The 23825-nt window shown below is 54.0% G+C and overlaps 1 protein-coding gene across 1 annotated transcript in view; it reads right to left on the bottom strand.

Annotated features, from left to right (window-relative positions):
• Nucleotides 1-2282: 2282 nt before the first annotated feature.
• The window catches only part of Megf8 (multiple EGF like domains 8), a 41802-nt gene continuing 20259 nt past the window's right edge, over nucleotides 2283-23825 (bottom strand). The window contains exons 21-41 of the mRNA XM_004644379.2: nucleotides 23527-23737; nucleotides 23182-23431; nucleotides 22478-22610; nucleotides 20330-20577; nucleotides 20143-20253; nucleotides 19894-20012; nucleotides 19409-19616; nucleotides 18775-18955; nucleotides 18092-18255; nucleotides 17252-17396; nucleotides 14665-14896; nucleotides 13506-13629; nucleotides 13109-13322; nucleotides 12574-12788; nucleotides 8546-8753; nucleotides 8216-8375; nucleotides 7832-8024; nucleotides 6901-7071; nucleotides 6591-6721; nucleotides 5646-5778; nucleotides 2283-5109 (exon numbers count right to left, since the gene is read on the bottom strand). Of these exons, the coding sequence (XP_004644436.1) occupies nucleotides 3838-5109; nucleotides 5646-5778; nucleotides 6591-6721; nucleotides 6901-7071; nucleotides 7832-8024; nucleotides 8216-8375; nucleotides 8546-8753; nucleotides 12574-12788; nucleotides 13109-13322; nucleotides 13506-13629; nucleotides 14665-14896; nucleotides 17252-17396; nucleotides 18092-18255; nucleotides 18775-18955; nucleotides 19409-19616; nucleotides 19894-20012; nucleotides 20143-20253; nucleotides 20330-20577; nucleotides 22478-22610; nucleotides 23182-23431; nucleotides 23527-23737 (4823 nt within the window). The 3' untranslated portion in view covers nucleotides 2283-3837. The remainder of the gene's footprint in view (nucleotides 5110-5645; nucleotides 5779-6590; nucleotides 6722-6900; nucleotides 7072-7831; nucleotides 8025-8215; nucleotides 8376-8545; nucleotides 8754-12573; nucleotides 12789-13108; nucleotides 13323-13505; nucleotides 13630-14664; nucleotides 14897-17251; nucleotides 17397-18091; nucleotides 18256-18774; nucleotides 18956-19408; nucleotides 19617-19893; nucleotides 20013-20142; nucleotides 20254-20329; nucleotides 20578-22477; nucleotides 22611-23181; nucleotides 23432-23526; nucleotides 23738-23825) is intronic.

Genomic DNA, 23825 nt, shown 5'->3' with positions numbered 1-23825 from the left:
TTTTTTTTTTTGCGGAACCAGGGATTGAATTTAAGATCCTTGTGTTTGCCAGTCAAGCGCTTATCCTACTGAGCCACCTCCCCGGCCCCTTCTCAACTTTTGATTTAGCAGCTGTGTACTTTCTCTTGTACAAAGCCTTTCTGGAATACATAGCAGATCGGGAGGATGTACCAATTCCTCTAACCAGGACAAGATTTTGGCTGTAGTCAGGCTGCCCTTTCTTGAACTTTTTTGCCTTCTTCACCTTACCCTTCTTACCAGTACCACTGACAGAAGCCTTTTTGGCTTTGGGTTTCTTCTCTCTAGTGTCTGGCTTCTCGGGTTTTTTACTCACCATCTTGCAAGATGGGAAAAAGAACTAAGTTTCCCTAAAATTTTGAGGCAGGGTCTCACTTAGTTGCCTTGGTAGGATTTGAATTTGCAGTCCTCCTGCCTCAGCCTCCCTCAGTGCTGGGATTACAGAATTGTGTTACTGTGCCCAGCTGGGGAGTTCTGGTCGGGGTAAAGCCACCTCTGGCTTTGGGCAGCAGGACCTGCTGCTGTCTGACCCCAGGTTGGTCGATTCTGCCTTACTTCCAGAAAAACATCAATTTGAAGATGCTAGCACCCACGCTCTGCTGGAATAGGTCTCAGCTACGTTGACCCATGCCAAACTGAACACACCTTCTACAGGGGCACAACAGGCTGCAGTTAGAAATGGGAGTTTTTGAGTCAGACAGCTGGAGTTTAAATGGAAGCTGACACTTGACAAATACATTTTGTCTCTTGTCTTCAAAGTGGCAATAACATTGTTCCTACCTAATTCCATTGTTGGAAAGATAGGGGGCCTGCCCCTTAGCTCAGTTCTTTAAGTGGCTGCTTCAACAAAGCAGTCAGGCTCAGGTTGCTGTGGTTCGATCCCCACAACACAAGCCAGCCAGTCATGCCTTGAAGGCATTCGGCGAAAGAAAAAAAAAAAAAAACACTTCTGCCATTGTTGGAAAGATCAAATAAAATTAAGCAAACAATCTAGCACAGGGCGTTCAGTGTCAAGTGCAATCACATCTTAGAGGCTAGGTGCTACTGTCCACTCCTAATGGCAAACTCCTGTGTAAAGTAATTCCTGAAAATCCCCTACACTGCCTATATGAAAATACTGTCATTCACAGTCCACGCTGGAGACACACATATCCTTTAATAGTGCCACACCCTTGGGGCTGAGGAGATAGCTCAGTAGTCTAAGCACCTGGGGAGTGCAAGGCCCGAGTTCGATCCTTGGTACCACATGCTGGCCCTGAAACCAGGCATGGTGGCACATGGCTGTAATCTCAGTGCTGGAGGGTGGAGGCTGAGACAGGAGGATCACTACACGTTTGAGTTCAAACTGTAGTGAGTAGCAAGACTGTGTATCAAAGAAAAGGGAAAAAAAAAGTCCCACACTCTTGACTGATCGCCCAAAGCAACCCAGGCCTTAGCTTGTCCAGAAGACTGAGAAATGGAATGGCTCCCATAATGCCTCTGATTTTGATTTTTTTTTTAATTTTTATTTATTTATTCATTGTGTGTGTGTGTGTGTGTGTGTGTGTGTGTGTGGCCAGCTCAGCCCACCAGGGGGGCGCGGCTGGCTGGCATGTGGTGCTGGGGAATTGAACCGTGGTCCCTGTGCTTTGCCAAGCTTGTTCCAAGTAGGTGCTTTAGACCACTGAGCCATCTCTCCAGCCCTGGTTTTGATTTTGAGAGTGTACTTAAATTGGAGAAAGTTCAACATGTTAGGGCCTTGTCTCAGATCCCATGTGAACTCTTCAGTCCTACGTCAGAACCCAGAATAAAACCTGTGCTCAGGACCAAGGGAGTCTGCCTTCCCCTCTGAGCCAAACTGGGGGCTCCCTATAGCAGGGACCTAGGAAAAGTCAAAGGCACCTCTACCCACAGCTCCCCTCAGAACTCCCCTCCTTTCCCACAGGTACTAGGTACAGGGAACTCATACTAAGCTTTGCCCCCAGCCCTTTTTGAGATGGGGTCTTATCAAATCACCCAGATTGAGCTCAAACTTGATCTCCTGCCTCAGCTTTCCAGAGTTTTGGGATTGCAGGTGTCCACCTCTGTACTACTCCATCCATCCCTTCTGAAGACCAAAAGCTCCTGTCAGACCCACTCCCCACCCCTCAGGAGCCAGATCCAGGCCACTCAGCTTATAATAGGTAGCACCAGGACATGCATTCACCCCAGTTACCAGCACTCAGGTGCCAGGTCTGAGCACCAACGCCCACTCCCCCTCCCCAGCATGCAGGTCACAACCACACTGGGTCTTCCCCACACTTTATTGTTCAGTCGCTCCCCTCTGCTTCAAACATGGCCCCAGCTGCCTCTGACATGCACACATGGGGGTCTCTCAGACAGGCCCCCAGGGAGGGGAAGGTGCAAGGCTCAGCCTCTCCAAGGACCAAAACAGCAGCTAGAGGCTGTCATCTTGGGAAGGAGTCCCAAATTCAGGAAGATGGCTAAGATTGGAGGGCGTCCTCAAGTGGGAGAGGGGCTCAGAAGTCCCAGGAGGTGGCTTGGGTGGAGTGGCCCCTGAAGTCACCAAGGCATCATTATCCAGAAGAGAGCTGTGGGTGAACACCCCACCACACCCTCTCCAACCTCGGTACCCTACCCCCACCGATGCCCCACGTCCGTGTGGGGGGTGCCTTGGGCAGTTCTGCTACCTCCAAGACTCCCTACCAAGAGGCGTGGTTCTTGCTTCACCCATGACTGTGGCCCCAGGGTCAGGCAGTGCCACCACTGGGTTCTATCTCTTGACCCCAAGGGTGGCAGCAGCAGCAGCTTCCTGCTCTCATTCACTGCTGGACAGTCACACTATCCCTGTGGACAGTCACACTGTCCCTCCCCAGCTGCCACTCTCACCAGCACTACCATTTTCCTGCACTCAGTTCCTTGTTAAAACACACGGCTGGCCCTGACTGAAGAAAAATCCAAAATGTTTCTCACAACAAACCTAGACGCTCATCTTCCCAAGCCCGCCTCACTATCCTAATGGACAGCCCCATCCATGGAGGCCAGAACGCTAGGGTCATCCCGGGTGTGTCTCATTTCTCACCAATGTCCACACCCCCACCATCTTCCATATTTATCCTGCGTCTAACCCTGATCCTCCTCTGTGCCATCACCCTGGTGTAGCTCACTATGGGCCCTGGTGGTCCTCCTGCCCCCTCTGCCACCCTCCCCACACCACATCCAGAAGCATGGACCCTGCCACCAGGCCTCGCAAAACCATCCAGCTGCTTATTACCCTCGGGGTAAAAGCAAAACCCCTGCCCAGGGCTCAGAAGGCCCAGGCTCCAGCCTCAGGTCCTCGTACTTTATCTGGCTGATAACCATGTTTCTCTGGGCCTTCCAACAAGCTGGTCTCCACCTCTGGCTTCTGCCCTGCAATTCCATTTGCCTGGAACTTATTTCCTAAAGCCCTTCCCATGACCAGTTCCTTTCATCCCCAGTAGAGCTCAGAGTGCAAAATCGACTTTATCCCACGATCCTTCACCACCACATGCAGCTCGAATCTCATAGCACTTGTCCTTCTCTAAAACCCTGTTTTGTGTGTACGTGTACAGATTGTCTCCTTTCACTAGAACCCAAGTCCCAAGAGATCAGAGAATCTTCTCACTGCCTGCTTTTTTGCTGTGCCTACAACAGTGCCTGGCACAAAGTAGGATTCAATAAATAGTGGCTGAACGCAGAACAAAGGGGACCCCTGGGGGAAGGGAGCCAGTGGTCTCTTAGGAGCCAGTGTCCAGGGTCCCCGGTCCAGGGTGGCCCCATCAGCTGAGTTGGCTACTGTGGCTGAGGACACTTAGCAGGTCAGAGGGACATACTGGTGAGGTTGTCCTGGCTCAAGAGTCCCTTCCGGCCTGCACCAGCCCCATGTCCACTGCCCCCTGCACCGCCCCCGCCCCCACAGTATTCATGCAGCCTGTGTCGCAGCGTGACAAGGGCTGACCCTAAGCAGGCTCCATTGGGTGCATGGGGCCCACCAGGCAGCTGGAGCAGCAGTGTGGCCACACCAGCCATGCCATCTTCTGTGGGCTCGAGGGTGATGGGCCCAGCTCGAAGGCCAGCCGGGGTGGAAGGGATGGCCGGAGGGCAGCACCCCCCTCCCATGGGTCCCCAGGGCCCACCAGCTCCTGTCAGCAGCAGGGGTGCCAGGAAAGGCTCCGAGCGGCGGAAGGCAGGTGGTGGGAGCCCTGCCGGCTTCCAGGCAGGGGCTGGAGCAGTGGGGTCTGGCGGGAAGCAGACGGTAACCTTGGCAAAAGGGCGGCTGGCCATCTTGGTCATCTCCTGCAAGTGCCGGCGTTGTTCCTGCCTCTGGTCCAGGGCCTGCTTGGCTTTCCAGAGGAGCACACACAGAGAGAGGAAGAGGAAGAAGCAGGAGAAGAAGACTGAGAAGAAGACAAACAGGTCGATGTGAGCCTGGTCCTGCCGGAAGAACAGCAGGCCCTGCGAGTCTGCTGAGCCATTGGCACCAGGCCCACTGGGGTCCCCCACGCCCAGGAGCAGCAGGTAGAAGCGGCTGGACTTGAGGGCATGGTGTTCATGTGGATAGGTGATGACCAGCCGGTCTCGCACTCCTCGGACCACCAGTACCGCCGATGGCTCTGTCACTGTCACGTAGGTAATCAGGCCCCGTGGCCATACCTCTCGTACCCGGGGCTCTGGGGGTATGCCTGGCCCACTTCCAGCCCCTGGTCCTCCGGAGTCCCCAGCCACCCGGGGCCCACCATCGGCAGGAGGTGGGGGCGGCGGGGGTGGGGGCGGGGGAGGCTGGATGTGTACAGTGTGGACACCAGTGTCAGGCGCCACGCGGACCACGAAGGTATCATAGGAGGTGGAGACGTAGAGGTCCACAGCACCAAAAGTCACATCCAGCGTCAAGCGTATGTCCACATTGGTGAATTTGGGCTGCACGCCAAAGAGGACAGTGCGGCCAGGGCCCAGGGCCCGGCGCTTGGGCTCGTGGAAGCAGTTGGTCTGGGAGGTGGGGTCCAGGCAGCACTCCTGCTCCACTGAGATGAGGCGGTAGCACTGCTGGCCCCCAAGTGGGCTCCCGTGGAATGACTCGCGGCACTTGGCGCACTGCGGGCAGGGCAGGGATGTGCGAAGCATCAGGGCTGACTCAGGCAAGGCTGTCCCGCAGACAGAACGAGCACCTGTGCCTGATGTAAGCAGCCTCTGCCCCACCCCCTCCCCAGTGTCCTGGCCACTCCCCCGGGATGTCCCTGCCACAGTGTGAACACCACTACACCTGACAGTTTAGCACTGCTGTCGCTGGTGTCACCCCCAGTGACCTTGACACTGAGGCTCCCCTGGATTCAGTCATCTCGGAAGACAAATCCCAGACCTCAGTTCTGAGAATCAATCTATTATCTTTTTGTCTTATGTGACTATGAGATGGGCTTGCTGGCACTGGAACCTTCAAGTTGTGACTATCTGTAATAGACACTTTCTGCACCAGGCTGGGCCCCCCAACCTGGGTTTTCAACATCAATGCCTGAAACAGACTCAGAAACAGTCTGACAGGATGACCTTGATCCCAGATGGTAGACTCTGAACCGTGTTGCTGGTCCTGTCCCGTGGGGGTGTGGGCCACTGACTCCCTTCTCCTGACATACCTGATACTTGTAGCAGTCTCGGCGGTCATTGGGGGAGCTGCCCTGGCATGTGCCTGTCTCTGTATTGTTCTGACAGGGGCAGCCCGTCCCATCCTGCTCATTACAGGTGTCTGCGTGACCATTACACTGGCATCTGAGGACAGGGAAGAAGACTGGGTTAGGCGCTCTCATGATGTGATGGTTGGGCTGAACTGTCAGCCTGACTGGCTCGAGATCCACTTAGGGGACGGGTGGGGCACCCTTTCAACTGTGTGTGGGTGGGTCAAGGTGTGATCTTGGGTACTGTATCTGGTCCCCAGCCTTGCCTCTCTGGCTCTGTCCCCTTGCCCTGCTTCGTGGCCTCCATGAACTAAGTGTCTATACTCCGCCATGATGCCCACCAGGATATTTTTGTCTTGGAGCTACCTGACTGTGGACTGAATCTCCGAAAACTGTGAATTCAATTCAATCTCTCTTCCTTTAAATTATGGATGTCAATAAATAAATAAATAAATAAATAAATAAATAAAGGATGTCAGGCACTACATACAGCTGCATACTAATACACAAGATCTCTGAGGCTCACAGTCAAGCCAACTGCCCAAGGCTGCAAAGCCATTAAACAGTAGTGAGGACTGCGCCCTGGGTTAAGCTGACCTGGCCACCCAAAAATTCAGAAAAAAGGGAATGGAGCTAGAGGCTGTTTCAGACCTTCCTCCCTCCACAGCCCTCTTTTCTTGTCACCAGGGCTGCTCTGTAGCCTGCACCTCAGTGAGGGCCTTTGAGGGAGGGTGTTTCTCATCTGAGTCCAGCCCACACCCCTCTACCCCCACCCCCACCCCCACGGCACTGGCTGGGGTCCCTGGGGACTTCACCCTCTTGACTGACCGACAGAAGCTGGGGAGGAGGGTCTGGCTCAAGAGCTATTCTCGTGAGAAGGGTGAGGGTCCTAGCCCTTGCTCTCACTTGGTACACTTCCCGTCAAGGAGGAAGTAGCCGTGGAGGCAGCTCTCGCATTTGTCCCCATAGCTGTTATTCTGGCAGTTCACACACACGGCTTCATCTTCACTAGGACCCTCAGTCACCCAGTTTTCAATCTGGCCAAGGGAGGACATGTGATCACAAAAATGCATGGACCATCTCCTCCTTCCTCAGACCCAGGAGTCCAGGCCCAGTCTCCTCCCTCATAAGCACAGTCCAGGCCCAGGTCCTCAAACCTGGGATCCAGGCCTTGCTTCCTCCCTCAGACCCAGGGTCCAGGTCCCGCCCTTTTCACCTCCTCCGGATCCAGTGAGTACTTTTCAGGCTCCCTCCTGGCCATTTCAAGCTCCTTCCTGGAGACGCAGACGTGGCTGTTTCCACGACAGAAAGTGTGGCAGGGCCGGCAGGTCCCGCCACCCACGGCTGAACCCACAAACAATGGGAGGCACTGCTCACAGTGGCTGCCCTAGGAATCCAGGTCAGAGTGGTCAGAAGGGCTGGAGAATTATGAGTAGGGGGACATAAAGTATTGGCACTTGGTATGGGCCACCCCTGCCTATCTGTGTTTGGCTCCACCTTCACTTGCTTACTTTTAGTCCTAATTCTCAAGTTTAAAAAGCCCTCACAATCAGTCATGCTGGTGCAGACCTGTAATCCCAGCTGTTTGGGGAGGCTAAGGCAGGAAGATCACAAATTCAATCCCAACCTGCCTGAGCAATTTAGCAAGACCTTATCTCAAAATATAAAATAAAGGGGAAGGTGGGGAAGAAAAAAATAAATAAATAAAAAGAAAAAATAAAGGGTTGAGAATGTAGCTCTATCACTCTGTGGGAAGGTTCCAGGTTCTGTAATACCCAATTCCAAAAAGAAAGAAAGAAAGAAAAGAAAAAAGAAAACAGGGAGGGGGAATGGGGGAGAGAAGGAGGGAGGGCGGAACAGAGGCCTTCTTGTCACATGCTGGCCTTCCTGCCCCAGTCCGCGAGCTGTCCAGTCAGGCCCCCAGAGGCTTCCACAGCTTTCTGGGCCATGCTCTGCTACTGTTTCCCTGTGCCCAACGTATGAGGACTCAGAATGAGAAGGGCTGAAGGTGAAGCTCAGTGTAGCCTACTGCCTACCACATGGGAGGCCACAGGTTTGATCCCTAGAAAACCAGGCGCAGAGCACAGGCTGAAGGCAAGTACGGGCTGGGTCCCTTGGTCAGGGGTCTGAGGCCCAGGGTGGCCCACCTTGGTGTGGTTGCGGCACAGCAGGCAGTGGTCTTGGGCTCCCACGCCGGCACACTCACTGTGACGATTGCAGCGACATTCTGTGGAGCAGTTGGGGCCCACAAAGCCAAAGTGGCAGCGGCAGTGGTCTGGCTCCACGCAGGAGCCGTTCACGCAGCCCTGGGCGCACACAGGGCGGCACAGGCCCGTCACACTGTGGGGCAGAGTGGGGTGAGGGGAGGCGGCTAGGGAAGGAGCTCAGCTTTCCCTCCTAAACAATCCCACGGCCTTCATGCCATGGACTCCCTCCGGGCTTTGCTCAGACCTTACCCTGGCTGCCCCCAAGTCTCCCCGCTGGGCCCATGTGTTCCCCCCAGCCCACCCACAGCCCAGCCACAGCCTCACTTGTCCATGGTGTAGCCCATCTTGCAGCTGCACTCGTAGCCGTGAGGCTGGTCATGGCAGTTCTGGGTCTCGTTGCAGTCATGGTGCCCGTTTGCACACTCATCCTCAGGGGGGCAGGACAGGAAGGCCCAGGACGTCCCAGGACGCCCACATGTCATCCCTGGCTCCAGAGATTCAGGCCTTCACCTGGGGGCCTTTTTTTCCTTCTGTACCACTTGCCCCCAGCCACCTGGGTGCCCCCACTTGTGAGCTGTACACTGGCAACATCCCCAGCAACCCGCCCATCCCGTGTTCTCTGCACCATACCCCAGCCAGGTCCTGTACACTCACCATCACGGGGACCACTGAGTCCACCTTCCATGCAGTGGCCAACCCCATCCTGGGCCCCCCAGGCACACCAGCCGCAGTGGGGACGCCGCAGGCACAGGGCACACTGGGTTGCCTGAGCACAGCCCAGGGAGCAGCTCTCAGGTCCCCGGAGCAGCCGCCCGCAGCCTCCAGCTATACATCGAAGGGGCAGGTAGGAGGGGCTCAGACACTGTCCAGGAGGGGGACGGGCAGAGAGAGAGACAGGGAAAGCGGGTCAAACACAACACTGTGGAGCTCTCCCCAGGCTTCGGCCTCCTTGGTCTTATCCTCCCTGACCATGGCCAGCCCAGGACACACCCTGGGCCACCTGGGGTCCCTCTCAAGCCTTTGTAATGAGGTATCGGGACTAGAAGTGGACAGAGAGGCCTGGAAGTGGGAAGATCACAGGCTTGGGCTGGAGAAGTGATTGGATGAACAGATGACAGGCAGATGAAGAGGACATGGAAGGGCAGAGGACAGCAGTACCCAGAGGCAGAGATGAGGCCGAAAGAGAGGCAGCTGGGCGCCACCACCTCCAGCCCCAGCCAGACCCAGTGTACCATCTTTGTTGGGGCTGGGGCTGCCACCCAGGGCCCTGGGCATGCTAAGTGAGGGTTTTAGGCGTGACCCATAGCCCCCCGATGGCTGCACTATTTACCCTGCTCAGGGCACTCCTGCTTCCCACCACTAATGGCGGGCAAGGTCCTAGACAGAGAGAGAGTTTCAAAAGCGGGGCTAAAAGCCACAGCTACTTAGGCACACAAGACCTGGGTGCTGGGCAGAAAAACCTTTCCCACTCCACACTGGGAAGCTGAGGAGACCTGGAAGAGGGGCCAGGCAGCAACAGAAAAGCCACCGTATCTGTGCTAAGACCCTTAGGCCCTTACCTCAGTATATAAGAGCATTTTATTTACTGCTTTGGCCTTAAATGAAGTAGAAGAGGGAAGAGATTAATCTGGGTTGGCTGCCCGAAAGCACTTAAGAAAAAGCAAAGCAACCATGGAATCCTGACATAGAAACCCTGGCTGCTGTGGCTGGAGGTCTGAGCCCAAGGAGGGTTGGGTTGGCCTGAGGCAGATTCACTGCCAAGGACTCTAATACTCCCAGGCCTTACACATGTAATAAATTCTGTGTTCTTTTCCCTGCTTTATTTTTATGTAGTACTGGGGATCAAACCCAGGGCCTTTTGCCAGCTAGGCAAGTGCTCTACCACTGAATTATACTTCTATCCCCCTTTTCCTGTTTTTTTTTTTTTTTTTTTTTTTTTTTTTTCCTCTGTCAGGCTGGACTTTTAAATTAAGCACACAACTGGCAGCTGGTAGGGTAATGTGCATGGGAAGGGGCAGAGCACCCCAAGTCCTCAGAGCTACACAGCACCTTCGGCAGTGACCTGCCTAGTAGTAAATGTAATGATGTCCAACAAATAAACCTCATTTCTGAGCTGGGGAGATAGTTCAGCAGTCCAAGCGCCTGCCTGGCAAGCACAAGGACCTAGGTTCCATCCTCAGTGCCACATGCTGTTACAGCCCCACAGCTCTGGAAGTGCTGTGTGCCAGCTATCAAAAGTGGGCGTGGTGACGCATACCTGTAATCCCAGTGCTGGGGAGGCTGAGACAGGAAGGTCACTACGAGTCTGAGCTGCATAGCAAGACCCTGTACCAAATAATTTTTTTTTTTTCCAGAACTGGGGATTTAATTCAGGCCCTTGTGCTTGCCAGGTAAGCACTTATTCTACTGAACCATCTCCCCAGCCCCCCAGGAGTTTTTTTTAAAAATTCAAAACTTCATTTCCTGTGTTCTTGGAAAAGACAGGTAAACTTCAAACTCCAGCTTATCCGCAAGAACAGGATCCTGGTTTCTCTGTTTACATACCACACAGCTTAATAATGCAGCCAAAGAAGGTGTTCAAATGAATTTGTTGGAGGAAGGAAGAGGAGAGAAGGATGTGGGAAGGAAGGTAGCAATGGCTGTCTCACAGCAGAGACTAGGAATCCTCCCTGTGGGTGCAACGAGAGGACCAGACTGGCCCTCCCAGCTCTGCTCCTTCCAAGGGCAGCAGCACTGGCTCAGCAGCCGGGTCTGTAGTCCCACAACTCAAGAGACTGATGCAGGAGGGCTGGGAGTTTGAGTCTTGCATGGGCAACTTATCAAGAAACTATGCAAAAAAAGAATAAGGGCTTAGGCCAGGCACTTACTCACCAACGTCAAAGAGCTGGGAAATTGTCATGCTAGATTCAAACCCAGGTCCAGCTGAGCTGGGAACCTGAGCTTTTGATCTCATGGCAAATGAGCCAACATGCTGCTGCCAGGTGGGTTTCTGCCCTACATGCCTATCTTCTCGGTGCCCTGCCCTCCCAGGCTGGAACATGCAGGAAGCAGTACCACTTTCTTTCTAGTTAACTTTGGACACAGAAGCTCTAATGGCAAATGTCCTCTTTTCTCCGCGCTGCCGTGTCCCAGGTGAGTGGGCTGTGGCATGGGGAACAGATCCTCCACTGGGTCTTGCACAATCAAGTATGACAGGAGTACATACACAGCAGTGGAACTCAGACCCACTTCCTGCCAGATGTGACAGAGGAATGTGAGTGAAACATCTTTGTCCGCCACCGGGATAGCTGAATCATGCAACACAGACGCATCTTTGGAACTCATTTTCTGGAAATGGAGAGGATGTTGTGGGTGCTCAAGGAGCAGACTGTCCTGGACACACGGTACACCTCCAACAAGCCCCTCTCCAACCAGAGACACAGACACGGGCCTGGCTGCCCTGCCCTCACTGAACCATGCGCTCCTAAGCCTCCCTAGTGTATCTCACTGGACCAAGGCTGGGCACCAGGACTCTCTTGAGACTGTGGGCTGATGACAGAGGTTGTGACCTACGAATTTAGAAAGGTAAATGAAAGAAGGCCCACCCTGTCACTTGAGGCTATGTGGGTTGATGATGAAGCCAAGGAAAACCAAAGAATCTAGGCTACAGGGTCACTCAGATTTCATCAAATATCCTAAATTGTTTTAATAAAAGAAGCTTCAGGATTGTCTCCTTTTTGTTTTTTGTTCTTTAGACAGAATCTTGCTACATAGTAGCAGGCTGATCTTGAGCTCACTTATGTAGCTCACACTAGCCTCAAACTCACAGCAATCCTCCTGCCTCAGCCTCCCAAGTGCTGGGACTACAGGCATATACCACTGCGCCCAGCAGGACTGTCTGCTTCTTACACCAAAAGTTACCAAGGCAGGGACACGGAGAAGGAAACAGAAAAAGGAGATTGATGGGCCAGGGAGATAGTTCAGTGGCATAAATGTCTGCCTGGTAAGCACAAGATCAGGAGTTCAATCCCCTGATACTGAGAAATTAAAAAAATAAAAAAAGAAAGAAAGAAAAAGAAAAAGATTGAGGAAACACAGCATTAAGAGTCATGGAGGAGGGCCGGGGAGATGGCTCAATGGAATAAGCACTTCCCTGGCAAGTACAAGGGCCTGAGTTCAATCTCTGGTTCCAAAAAAAAAAAAAAAAAAAAAAAGTCGTGGAGGAGCCAGGGAGATGGCTCAGTAAGGGCCTGAGTTCAAGCCCTGGTTCCGCAAAAAAAAAAAAAAAAAAAAAAAAAAAAAGTCATAGAAAGAACCACATGCAATGGCACACACTTGTAATCCCAACACTCACAGGTCACAAATTCAAGTCCAGCCTGGGAAATTTAGCAACTTATTAAGACCCTGTTTCAAAATAAAGATGGAAGTGGTGGTGGGGTTGGGATGTAGCTTATTGCAAAGGCCTTGGGTTCAACCCCTACTACGAGAGACAAAGACAGAGAGTAAGCTGGAGACAGAGGGCTGGGGAATCAGAAAGTAGACACAGTAGTGTGGCCAGAAAAACAGCAGGGGGTTCACAGGACAAAAGAAGAGACAGTGGGAGGAGGGAGAAAGGACAGTGGGGCTGTAGCTATGCTGGAGATGAAGGAAGGAGGTCAGAGAAAACACAAAGCCAGTGCTAGGCAAAGAGGCCAGGGCAGTACCTGTTGGAGGCTGCTGCTCCACACACAGTGCTGCCAGCCCCCATCTGCACCCTTGGAGTCCAGGCAGGAGGTGCAGTTGGGCAGGAGGTGACAGGGGGTGGGGCAGGGCATTGGGGGCGATGATTCAACTGGCATTGGGGACACATTTAGTAGAGAGTGGCTGAAGCATGTCCAGTCGTAAGTGGGCTGCACTGAGAGGATGCGACGGGTCTCCCCTGCAGTTGGGGCACAGGAATGAGAGCATCTAGTTGTCAGACCCAGGGGTCCAGGCCCAGCTTCTTCCCTCAGCCCCAGGGCCAGGCCCAGCTTCTTCTCTCTGCCCCAGGGTCCGGGCCCAGCACTTCCCTCAGATCCTGCGGTCCAGGCCTGGCCTCCTCCCTCAGACCTGGGAGTCCAGGCCCAGCCTCTTCCCTCAGCCCCTAGGTCTAGGCCCAGCTCCTCCCTCAGACCAGGGGGTGGTTCAGGCCTAGCTTCCTCGCACAGATTCAGGGTTCAGGGCCCCAAACCCTCTCAGGGAATGAGCTCTTCAGCTCACCTGTCCTCTTGAACTGCCGTGTCCACATGCACTTGCCCTCCCGTGTGCACTGCTCACAGTCAGCAGCCCCACACGCAGCCTCTGAGCAGTTCCCAGCCCAGAAGACCTCTCGCTGGTTGATGCGACAGTCATTCTCTGAGGTGCAGGAGCCATTGCGTCCAATGCAGGCACCCTCGGGGCAGTTGGTACACCACTTACAGCGGGGGGCAGAAGCCTAGCAGAAGGAGACAGTCTCAGGAGGTCTGCGGACCCCCAGACCCTCTCCTGACCCAGCTCTTCCCAACCAGCTACAGCTGAAGGTCTTGGTGGTTCCTGAGACCCCGGGAGGGGTTGGACAGCAAAGCAGAATGGGGGCCAGGACCTCCCTGCCTCTGCTTCTCCTGCCTGGGCCGTTTACCTCTCCATCTCCAGGCTGCAGGGTCCGGGGATGGCGGGCCAGGCACTCACTGCAGGTCCGGAGCCGTCGGCATTCCTCCGGGGAGTGAGGCATTGGGGAGCAGGGGGAGCCCCCACAGCCTAGCCTGCAGGGCAAGAGGCCCAGCTCACTCACTCAGTCAGGCCCCAACCTGCCCCTTCCTATGCTTCCTCCTGCAGCCTTCCACACCAGGGCCTGAGCAGACTTGCCACAGACCTCTCAATCCTGACCTGCCTGCTCCACATCTACCTGTCACCCAGGTTGGAGACACTAGGAAAGACCCGTGTCTTCCTGCCTCTTCAGCCACTAAGGCCTTCTGCCTCCTGAATTTCTCTCCAGTTGTCCCCTCCTGACCACCCAGTTGCAGCTGCTTGCTGTGTTCAAGGCTCCTCCTCTACCCCAGCGAGTACGTGGGTCCCCTGACCAATCTGACCCCCACAGCCGGGATTTCACTGCCCAGGTCTGTCTCCCCCACTCCTGCTCAAACCTTCTGTGGCTGCCCACTGCCTACAGCACAGGTCCACAATCCCTTGCCCAAAACCTATGCAGCCACATGCATTTCAAAATTGTGCATTTTGGAAAAGCAGTGGGTGTTCCCACTGTTACACACACACCCCTGAGCCGGGAGTAATACCCCAAAGTCACAGCCATTCAGATTCCTGTAGTAAATACGACAGCACATTTCATGGGACAAAGCCCAGGACAGTCTCACATCAGGGCAGGACAAGCAGTCAAGTGAGCTGGCGCCAACCAAGGAACCTCTCGGCTTATAGAAACTTCTGGATTCCCAAACCGCAGGTGAGGGGCTGTGCACAAGGACAGAACCCAGCGCCTGGGCGATGCAATGGAAGGTTTTTCTGAGCTGACTGCACTAGCCCTCACGGTCCTCCAATGCAGATCGTCTCTCAGACATGCCAGGGACAGTTGTCCCCCTTTACTTTGCCAGTTGTTCACGGCCCAGTTCAAACTCAGCTCTTCCAGGAGCAGATCCTAGCCCACAAGCAGGGTTCCCCACTAGAGCTGCCCCAGAATACTCTACCTGTGATGATTCATCCACTTCCCAGGTGTTCCCAGCCCTGCCTAGTGCTGTCCCCTAAGGGCACCACTACAACCTGCAATGGCCTGTCAGTCATGAGGTTACCTGTGGGCCTGGTCCGCAGAAAGGCAGGCTCCGTGGCACCAGGCGCAGGCCCCAGACTGGTTACAAGCTTCAGGAGAGGGCAGCAGGCGGCAGAGGTCAGGAGGCAAAGTCAGCACCAGAAGGCGGCCCAGGGCCACTCCCCCAAAGCCCCCAGAAAGGTACAGGCGGTTCCCCACAGCTGCCACCGCATGGGCCACAGACTCTTCTATTGGGGGCCCCACAGAGGCTGGACCTGAAGAAAGATGGGGTGTTCAGGGAAGCAGAAGGAGATGTAGGGAAGATACCTACACAAAGAAGCCAGTCATGAGGGTCCCCAAAAGGGGACAAACAGAGGAGGACAGAGACAGATATACAAAGGCAGGAAGCTGGGCTTGGTGGTGCACACCTGTATTCCCAGCATTCAGGAGACTGAGGCTGGAGGATCACTGCTAGTTTGAGACCAGCCTGGGCTACAACATGAGTTTAAGACCAGCCTGAACTGTATAGTGAGATCCTGTCTCAAAAAGAGAAAGAAAGAAAGAAAGAAAGAAAGAGAGAGAGAGAGAGAGAGAGAGAGAGAGAGAGAGAGAGAGGGAGGGACAGATAAAGACAAACGAACAAGAGAATCAGACAGCAAAAGAGAGAAAGTAGAAGGCAGACAAAGAACAAACAGAACGTGGGGAATAAGAACAGAGACAAGGGGCTGGAGAGATGGCTCGGTGGTCTAAGGCACCTACTTGAAACAAGCTTGGCAAAGCACAGGGACCGCGGTTCGATCCCCCAGCACCACATGCCAGCCAGACCCGCCCCCTGGTGGGCTGAGCTGGCCACACACACACACAATAAATAAATGTAATAAATAAAAATAAATAAATATTAAAAAAAAGAAAGAACAGAGACAAGCCAGGAACAGCAGTCCCTGCCTGGAATCTCAGCTACTCCAGGAGGCTGAAGCAGAAGGATCACAAGTTCAAGGCCAGCCTGGGTAACTTCGTAAGATTCTGTCTAAAAAACAAAAATTTTTAAAGGGCTAGGCTAGGGGGCCTACCCATTAGCTCAGGTGTTTAAGTGCCCGCTGAAACAAAGCAGTCAGGCTCACGATGCTGTGGTTCGATCCCCTGAATGTAGCGGTTGAGCACTTGCCTAACATATGTGAGATCTTGGGTTCGACCCTCAGCACCACAAAAAACAAAAGAAAACAAAAACAAGAAAACAGATAAACATTTGGGAACCAGATGGAGGTGGTAACTGCATAATGTTGTAAGGGCTCTAAATGCCACTAAGTTGATCTTTTTTTTTTTTTTTTTTTTCTTCTGCAGTACCAGGGACCAAACGTGGGACCTTGAGTTTATCAGGCAGGTGCTTAACCCAAAGAGCTATCTCCCTAGCCTGGTCATTTTTAAAAAATGCATTTATCTTTGTGGTGTTGGGGATATAAACCAGGGCGTTGCGCATCCTAGCCTACTCCTCTACAACTAGGCTACACCCCAAGCCTCTGGATTGTTTTTAAATGGGTAATTAATTTTATGTTACATGAATTTTATTTCAGTTTTTTAAAGCCTAAAAAAAAAAGAGAGAGAGAGACAAGATAGTAGGAAAGGTAAGATTATGGGGGGAAAAAGAGAATTAGAGAGAGAAAATTAGAAAAGAAAAGAGAAAGAAGATAGGCCCAGAAATACAAACACGCACACACACACACACACACACACACACACACAAACCCACAATCATAACACTAAGTAAAATAAAAAGGCAAAATGTGGGCTATGGCTACAGCCCTGTGGAACATGCCTACCATGTACAGCACCTGGGTTTCATACCAGCACCACAAGAAAACAATTTAGGTGAGATTTATGCTCATTTCTAACCTATGAACAGCAAAACAGCAAAGCCTGAAAAGAAACGCCCTGCACACAACAGTGGCTGTCTCTAGAAAGGGGGATTATCGAGGGTTTTTGGCTCCTACAATTTACATATGAGTATCACTTTTATAACCAAAATCAAAATAAATTGTCAAATAAGAACAGCACCTCCATGGTCTTTAGAAAATAGGGAGGAGTCAGGGGCCTTGCAGCTGGGTGCAAAGAGCCCTGACCTCTCGTGGGGGGGGACGCACACGCACATACACATGCATGTGTGTATGTGTGGTACTGGGACCGAACCTTTGTACTGAACTACATCCCCAGCCCACTTCTTTTTTCTTAACCTTTATTTATTTATTTATTGTGTGTGTGTGTGTGTGTGTGTGTGTGTGTGTGTGTGGCCAGCTCAGCCCACCAGGGGGCGGGGCTGGCTGGCATGTGGTGCTGGGGGATTGAACCATGGTCCCTGTGCTCTGCTAAATTTGTTCTAAGTAGGTGCTTTAGACCACTGAGCCATCTCACCAGCCCCCTTAACCTTTTATTTTGAAGGAAGTCTCACTAAATTGCTAAGTTGCCCAGGCTGGGCTCAAACTTGTGATCTTCTTGCCTCAGTTTCCCAGTGCTGGGATTAATAAGCATGAGCCATCATGCCCGGCCTGAGTGCCTTCTAATGAGTGGGAGATCCCAGAACAGATATGAGGCTCCTCTGGATGTCCCCCGGCCTTCCAAGGAGTGAGGGGACTCACGGGTGAGGTCGGGCAGGAGCCAGGTGTTGCAGTTGACCTGGTAGAGCAGAACATCACTGCTGAACTCATCAGGGTCCGAGCGTCCTCCAAGGACCACCATGGTGTCCCCTAACAAGGCCGAGGCATGGAAAAGCCTGGGATGCGGCTGTCAGGGAGACATAAGCAAGAATGGCCCGTCACAGCCCATTCCCTTGTCCCACATGACCCCTCCCTGCCTACCTGCACCCTTAAATTTTCCTTCCTGCCCACCCGCTCCTGCTTATCCAATCCTCACCCTTTCCTCAAACCTCACCCTGCTCCTTTAGGACCTCAGGGTCCCTCAGAGCGACCCATGGAGCCCACTCCCTCTCCCTGGAGTTCCCACAACCTACGTTGCTCCCATGAACTTGGCCCAGACTCAAGAGGAAAGGCCCATTCCTCTGTACTCCTGCAGCTGCGCTGGACTGTGAGGCTCCCTGAGGTGTCTTCTGTGGTCTACCTCTCCCCAAGAGGGGCTGCTGAATGCATGCGTGGAACACACACACAACCGTCGCTACCCTGAGCTCTCACACTGTCTCCTTGGCCTTGTAAGGCAGGAGATACAGGGAGCCTTAGAAGGGGGGACTCAGGAGGGAAGGGACCTGCCAGGCCACACCAAAAGTCAGGGCCATGCTGAGGCAGGACCCATGCCTCTGACCTCCTGGCTGAGGATTATTCCCTCCAAATCAGGGATGGAAAGGACAGAGCAGGGGATGTTATGGTTCTGGGCCTGGAACTGCAAAGAAGGGAAGGTGGGAAAAACTCAAGAGGGACACTACTTTCCTGTCTCTACAGCAATCTGTCTGAACCACTTTTTCTGACCTTTGCGCCCTGAGAGGGGGCCAGAAGGCTCCAGGTGCGGTCAGGACAGTGCAGGGAATAAAGCTCTGGGGATGGTGCTGCCAGCTCCACGTGGAAGCGGAATCCACCAAACACATAGAGGGAGTCAGTGGCATCATGGTAGACTGCAGAATGCCCATAGACACCTGGACAGAAGCAAAACAACAAGAGTTGGTGGGAAAGGGCTGACAACCCGCAGGGTCCTTCCACCAACCTCCCAGGCTCCCCTTCTGAGGGACCACAACATGGCTTCACCACTGAGGCCAGAGTCATAGGGCTCCTTCCCAACACCTCCCTCTGGGTTCCAAATGACAATCAGGAGTGACTCAGGAGAAGGAAAGACAGAATCAATGGCTGGATGGTTACGACAGGCTGGCAGGATGAAGACAGGGTGACAGAATATCTACAAGCAATGTGTCAAAGCATAGAGAGGTAAAAAAGGAGTCGCATGGGACCAGAGAGCTCAGAACCCCAGGAAGTTAGAGACAGCGGCTACACAGAGCAGGAGGTGAGCAGCTCATCATGGAGCCTGGGGCAGAGAAACTGATCACCACCAGAGATGGCTTCCTGGGTGGGCTTAGGGGATGACAAGATGATAATAAAAAAATGAATACAGTACAGGAGGGGACAGCCTACAAGAAGCACTGGACAGTTCCTGGTCCCACCTGTTGGGGGTGTCCCACTCTGGGCTCCAGACACCCAGGTGCCAGTCGCCAGCTGGTACTCGAGCAACTGCTGGTTGAAGCCGTTTTCAGGGGAGTAACCACCCACCAGGATGAGAGACAGGCCTCGGCGGGCAGTGAGGGTGTGACCAGCAACTGCTGGCAACTCCACGGTCTGAGGGGCCTGAGGATAGACAGCCAAGGTCACCAGGGAGCCAGAGGTTGCGGTCACCTTGTGGGTGGGTAAAAGCGAGACCCAGGCCCCAGGGCCCCTGTGAACTGCTAAGGAGCTAGTAAGCTCTGCAGGGCTGGCCAAACTCCGGCCTTCTGACTAGCAAGGGCCCTGCAGGTTCACACCCTGTCCTGTGTCTCAGTCGACCTGGTGCATCTCCAATAAGCCCTGATCCTTTGCTCACACTGTGTCCCAGGCGGGCCAAGCATGGCACCACAGGTCCTTGGCCAAGGGCAGGCCCAGCACCAGAGTGGGACCCAGAATGGCCAGTGAAATGCAATTCCAGGACTTCCACTGGAACAGGGAGGACACAGTCTCCTCTGGTGGTGAATCCTGCAGGAGCTCTTGTGGCCATCCCTGCCAGCCCTGGCACAGGGGTGGGGCCGGGTGGGAGTAGATGCTCGCCTTCTCCTGCCGCCACTGCAAGGTGGTGAGGTTAAGGATCCAGAAGTCACGAGTGACTCCCCCGGCTGTGAGGCCCCCAAGCAGGTACATGGCACCACGTCCAGCAGGAACATAGGCAGCTGCATGGAAGGAGCGGGGTGACGGGCCTGGGCCCCCATCCTCAGCTCCTGCCAGCATCTGTGTCCACCGCCGCTCACTGACTGAGTACCTGAGGCCAAAAAAGCAGCCTTACTGTACAGTCATCTCAGCAATCTTAAAATGACCCTGACAGATGTCCCAGCATCCATAGGGTGACCTACCATCCCTTGGAGCAGCACCACCCAAATAGTACCCTAGACATGGGGGTCCATAGGTGAGCCTCCTATGACAAGTGTTCCTCATCTTAGGGGCTTCTCTGTACTCCCTGAGGTGATTCTGAGGTGACAGACATCTCAGCAGCCCCTGAGGTCTCATTCAGGTATCCCCTCACCCCTAGCAGTCCTCACCTGTACAGGTTTCCCAGCAGTCCCTGGGGCAGGCCCAGGCCCCCAAACATCCACAAGGTGGCATCAGGTCCCTCCACCATAGTGTGACCCAGACGGTGCAGGAAACGGCTAGCAGTGTCCTGGTTGATGGCAGGGGTTCCAGGGGTCAGGCAAGGTCATGACAGTGTCAGGCATGGGCGGAGGGTTCACAGGTGGTCCCCAGAATGGAGGTGGTGAAATGATCCACAGGACAGATGTGGTACAACTCACAGTAGAGAGGCGGCTGTCCATGAGGGTCTCCCAGACCAGCTGACCACCATCCAGCTTCGTGGCACAGTCCGGGCCCCCAAAGCCCTCGGCACAGATGCACACACCTTGGCTCTGGGGACAGTAGAAGGTGGTTCAGAGGTGCCCTAGTCACCTCCCATCCCACCTGGATGGCACTATCCCCTTGTACCTGGTTACAAATTCCAGCTCCTGTGTAGGCATTGCAGTTCTCAGGACACAGAGCCATGCGACAGTGTGGGCCAGCCCAGCCCTGGGGACACCGGCAGAGCCCAGCACCTGCAGCCCCATCTTGGGGCACACACTCCTGGGGCACAGGGCAGCTCCCAGGCCCCCCTGACCCACAGCGGGCAGAGCCAACCGAGGCGTTGAAGCCCCAGGATGAGGAGCCGTTGGCCTCCCAGTGTAGCACAAGCAGCCCTGTGGGGAGAGAGGCCAGTGTCTTTTCTTGGGCCCATTCTTGGCACTGCTCCACCCCAGGTATGGAGAAAACCCAGGGGGCATCAGGCAGGGAAGCACCCCAGTCACTATAACCACCGCGGCCACGGATCATTCTGCACATCCTCCCTCTGTCAGCTCATCAAGTTCCAGCTACTTGATTTTTTAAAATACAGTCTTGCTTAAAAAAACAAAAAAAACAAAACAAAACAAAAAAAAAACACGGTCTTGCTATGTAGTCCAGGCTGGCCTTGAGCTCACTATGCAGCCTGGGTTGTCCGTGAACGTGTGGTGATCCTCTTGCCTCAGCCTCCCAAGTGCTAGGATTACAGGTGGCACCACGCCTGGCTCCACCCATTTTAAAGCCTAAATATCAGGTTGGGACTGTGGCTCAGTAGAAGAGTACATGCCTAACATGCACAAGGCCCTGGGTTCGATACTCGGCATCCTAAACATAAGATAATAAATAGCCACACAGATGACAGATCAATAGACAGCCTCAATCTCTCTCACAGTCACCCACGGGATGCCACTTCATCAGCTGCTATCCAAGGCAGCGTTCCTAGTCACCAGTGCCATCTCCCCATGTCTTCCTGGTTGCCTACACTGCCTCCAGCAGCCCACATGATCTTTAAACACATGGACTTGACCCCTTCCAGGGCAAGCCCCAAACCTTCCTAGCTCCCACAGCTCTTATGTAAGACAAGCTTCCCTTAGAAGATCAGCAGTTTTGTGGGTGGTGGAACAGAAATTCATTATGATGCTTTATGATATATAAAATATACCACAATAATGTGTTTTTTCTTCACAGGAGTCCTCTCTGGGAACTGAGAGGGTCCTGCGGACTTCTGATCTCACCCTAACCTGTGTGCCCCAGGCTGAGCTGGGCCGGCCCCTTCCTCTTGTGCTCAGGGCTTTGACACCCCTACTTCTGGCCTGGAGGAACTGCTCTGTCAATGCCTCCAGCTTCCTGCCTGCAGCCAGATTCACCTCTGCAAACAAGGCTTCCCCAGCCCTCAGGCCCCCAGCCTCCAGGCAAGACCAGGCACTTGCTCCCGTCCACTGCCTCCGAGAAGAACAGCTGTTGAGTCCACTGTTTTGTTCCCTGCAGCTTGGCCCCTCACCTCCCACAGTGCATGGGGGGCAGCATCTGTGTCCCCTGTTCACTGCTGTTCCCCAGTGTCTAGCTAAGGCCAGCTCAGTGTGGGTGCTCAGCAAACATCTGCTGAGCTTTGGCAAGTTCCTTCAGTTCTAGGGGCTCACTGGGGGCCTGAGGTTCATGCAGTCTCCAGCAGGTCAGTTGTGATCTGCCCCCTTGTCTCTGGCTTCAGTGCTCTGATTCACAGGAAGAAGAAAAGTTTGCAAACTCTGTCCCTTTCACTGCCTTCCTACCCATCTCCATCCCTCAGTGGGGCTTTGCAACCTCTCCACATGATGTGTGCTGGGGATGCTAGGGGCAGGAGCTCTGATGCTCTGTCCTGTGTAATATGTGGGATGCACCCCCTCCTCTAGTGTGTGCACGAGAGACCCCAGTCATGACCCTAATCACATCAGTCAAAAGGACTCCACATATCACCAAATGTCCCCAGGGGAAAAAACCTTCCCTGGCTGAAAACCAATACACTAAACAGACAGTAAGGGTTTCTCGCATTCTACATGGCCCAAAGACATGCCCAGCACGTCTCTGCCAGCAAAATCAGCCGAGGAAACTCCACGCGCAGGGAGAGAGAGCAAGTGCACCATCCCTGCCAGGGACTGCACCACCCAGCAGGTCTACGGCACTCTTGGCTGGAACCTAGGGCCCCAGCACAAGCAGATGACAAGTGCAGGGCCAAAGGATACGACGCCAGGACAGAGGTCCCATTGCCCCCTGCCCTCATACCAGACAGGGCCTGCACGGTGAGGGGCCTGTCCCTCCGCTGGCCACAGAAGGCAGCTATGAGGCTCCGGTCCGACTGGACAACACCAGTGTCTAGGAAGCGTGGGAATCCATCAAAGGCCAGGACATAGCTCAGCTGGAAGGGTATAGAGTCAAACATTAGGGAACAATGTAGTCAAGAAAGAGGAGTGCCTAGGGCCTGGGAAGAGGTCTTTTAGGGCAATCTGAGACTGGGCAGACTATCAGACTGTGGCTTGGAAGCCATCACTGGCTTGGAAGCCATCATTCTCCCTCCTGTGTTCAAGGCAGACATGGCTAATCAATCAGGCACTCTTGGATTTAGCTTCCTTCTCAATACACAGTCCCAGGCCGGGGAGATGGCTCATTATAATAATCGCTTGCCTGGCCTGAGTTCAATCCCCAGTTCCACCAAAATAAATACATACATAAATAAATAAATAAAACACATAGCCCCTGGTGGCTACCACAATCAGGTATAATAAGTTACTATCTCTGATCTAGAGAAGGGGAGTTTGAGGACCTGGAGAATGGGGGATGGACATTCAGGAATCAGAAAGCGAAGTAGGATCTAGAGGGTGGAAAAAGAAACGTGAAGTCCAGAGTCTCTCTGGGAATCCAGATTGGGGGAATGGGAAGAGACACAGTTCTGGCTTGGAGGCCTAAACCCCAGACCCTTCAGTGCTCACCGTGCAGGGGGTGCTGCTGTCAGGGGAGAAGGTAAGGGTGAGTGGGGGACAGAGGGTCCCAGGAGCACAAGGCTGTAGCTCCTCAGTGGCAGACACAACCCATACACAATAGGACAGGCCAGGCCCGGTCCTGGCCGCCCCTCCACCTGGAGGGAGCAGACTTCCAAACCAGCGGGACCCCAGAGCCACTGAGGACACGTTGGTGAGGAGGGCACGACCCCCACACTCGCGGAAACAGGAGCCACCGGCCCTGGGGAGACAGAGAACCAGCGTCAGAGCAGTCCTGTCACAGCCCACCCTGTCCCTAAGCCCACCCTACTAAGCCCCACTGGCCCTCTGGCTCACCGGGGATCGCCGTAGTAGCCTGGGGAACAAAGCTGGCAGTTGGCCCCCTCAGTGTGGTCCTGGCAGAAGCACAGCCCGCTGAGGTTGTCACAGTGGCCATGGCGTGGGTCCCCATGCCCGTTGCACTGGCAGGGTCTGCAGCCACCTGAGCCAATGGCATTGCCGTAGCTGCCGGGCCGGCACCATTCGCAGTGCTCCCCCCATGTCCAGTCTGCAAAGCCCCGGCAAGTGGGACACAGTCAGGGGCAAGGGCAGGATGGGGACCAGACCCAAGTGGTCCAGCTACTCTCTGACCCCCA

This window comes from Octodon degus, unplaced genomic scaffold (genome assembly GCF_000260255.1).
Source record: "Octodon degus isolate 3935 unplaced genomic scaffold, OctDeg1.0 scaffold00197, whole genome shotgun sequence".
In the NCBI taxonomy this organism is placed as follows: Eukaryota; Metazoa; Chordata; class Mammalia; order Rodentia; family Octodontidae; genus Octodon; species Octodon degus.
This window is presented reverse-complemented; position numbering and strand designations above follow the sequence as displayed.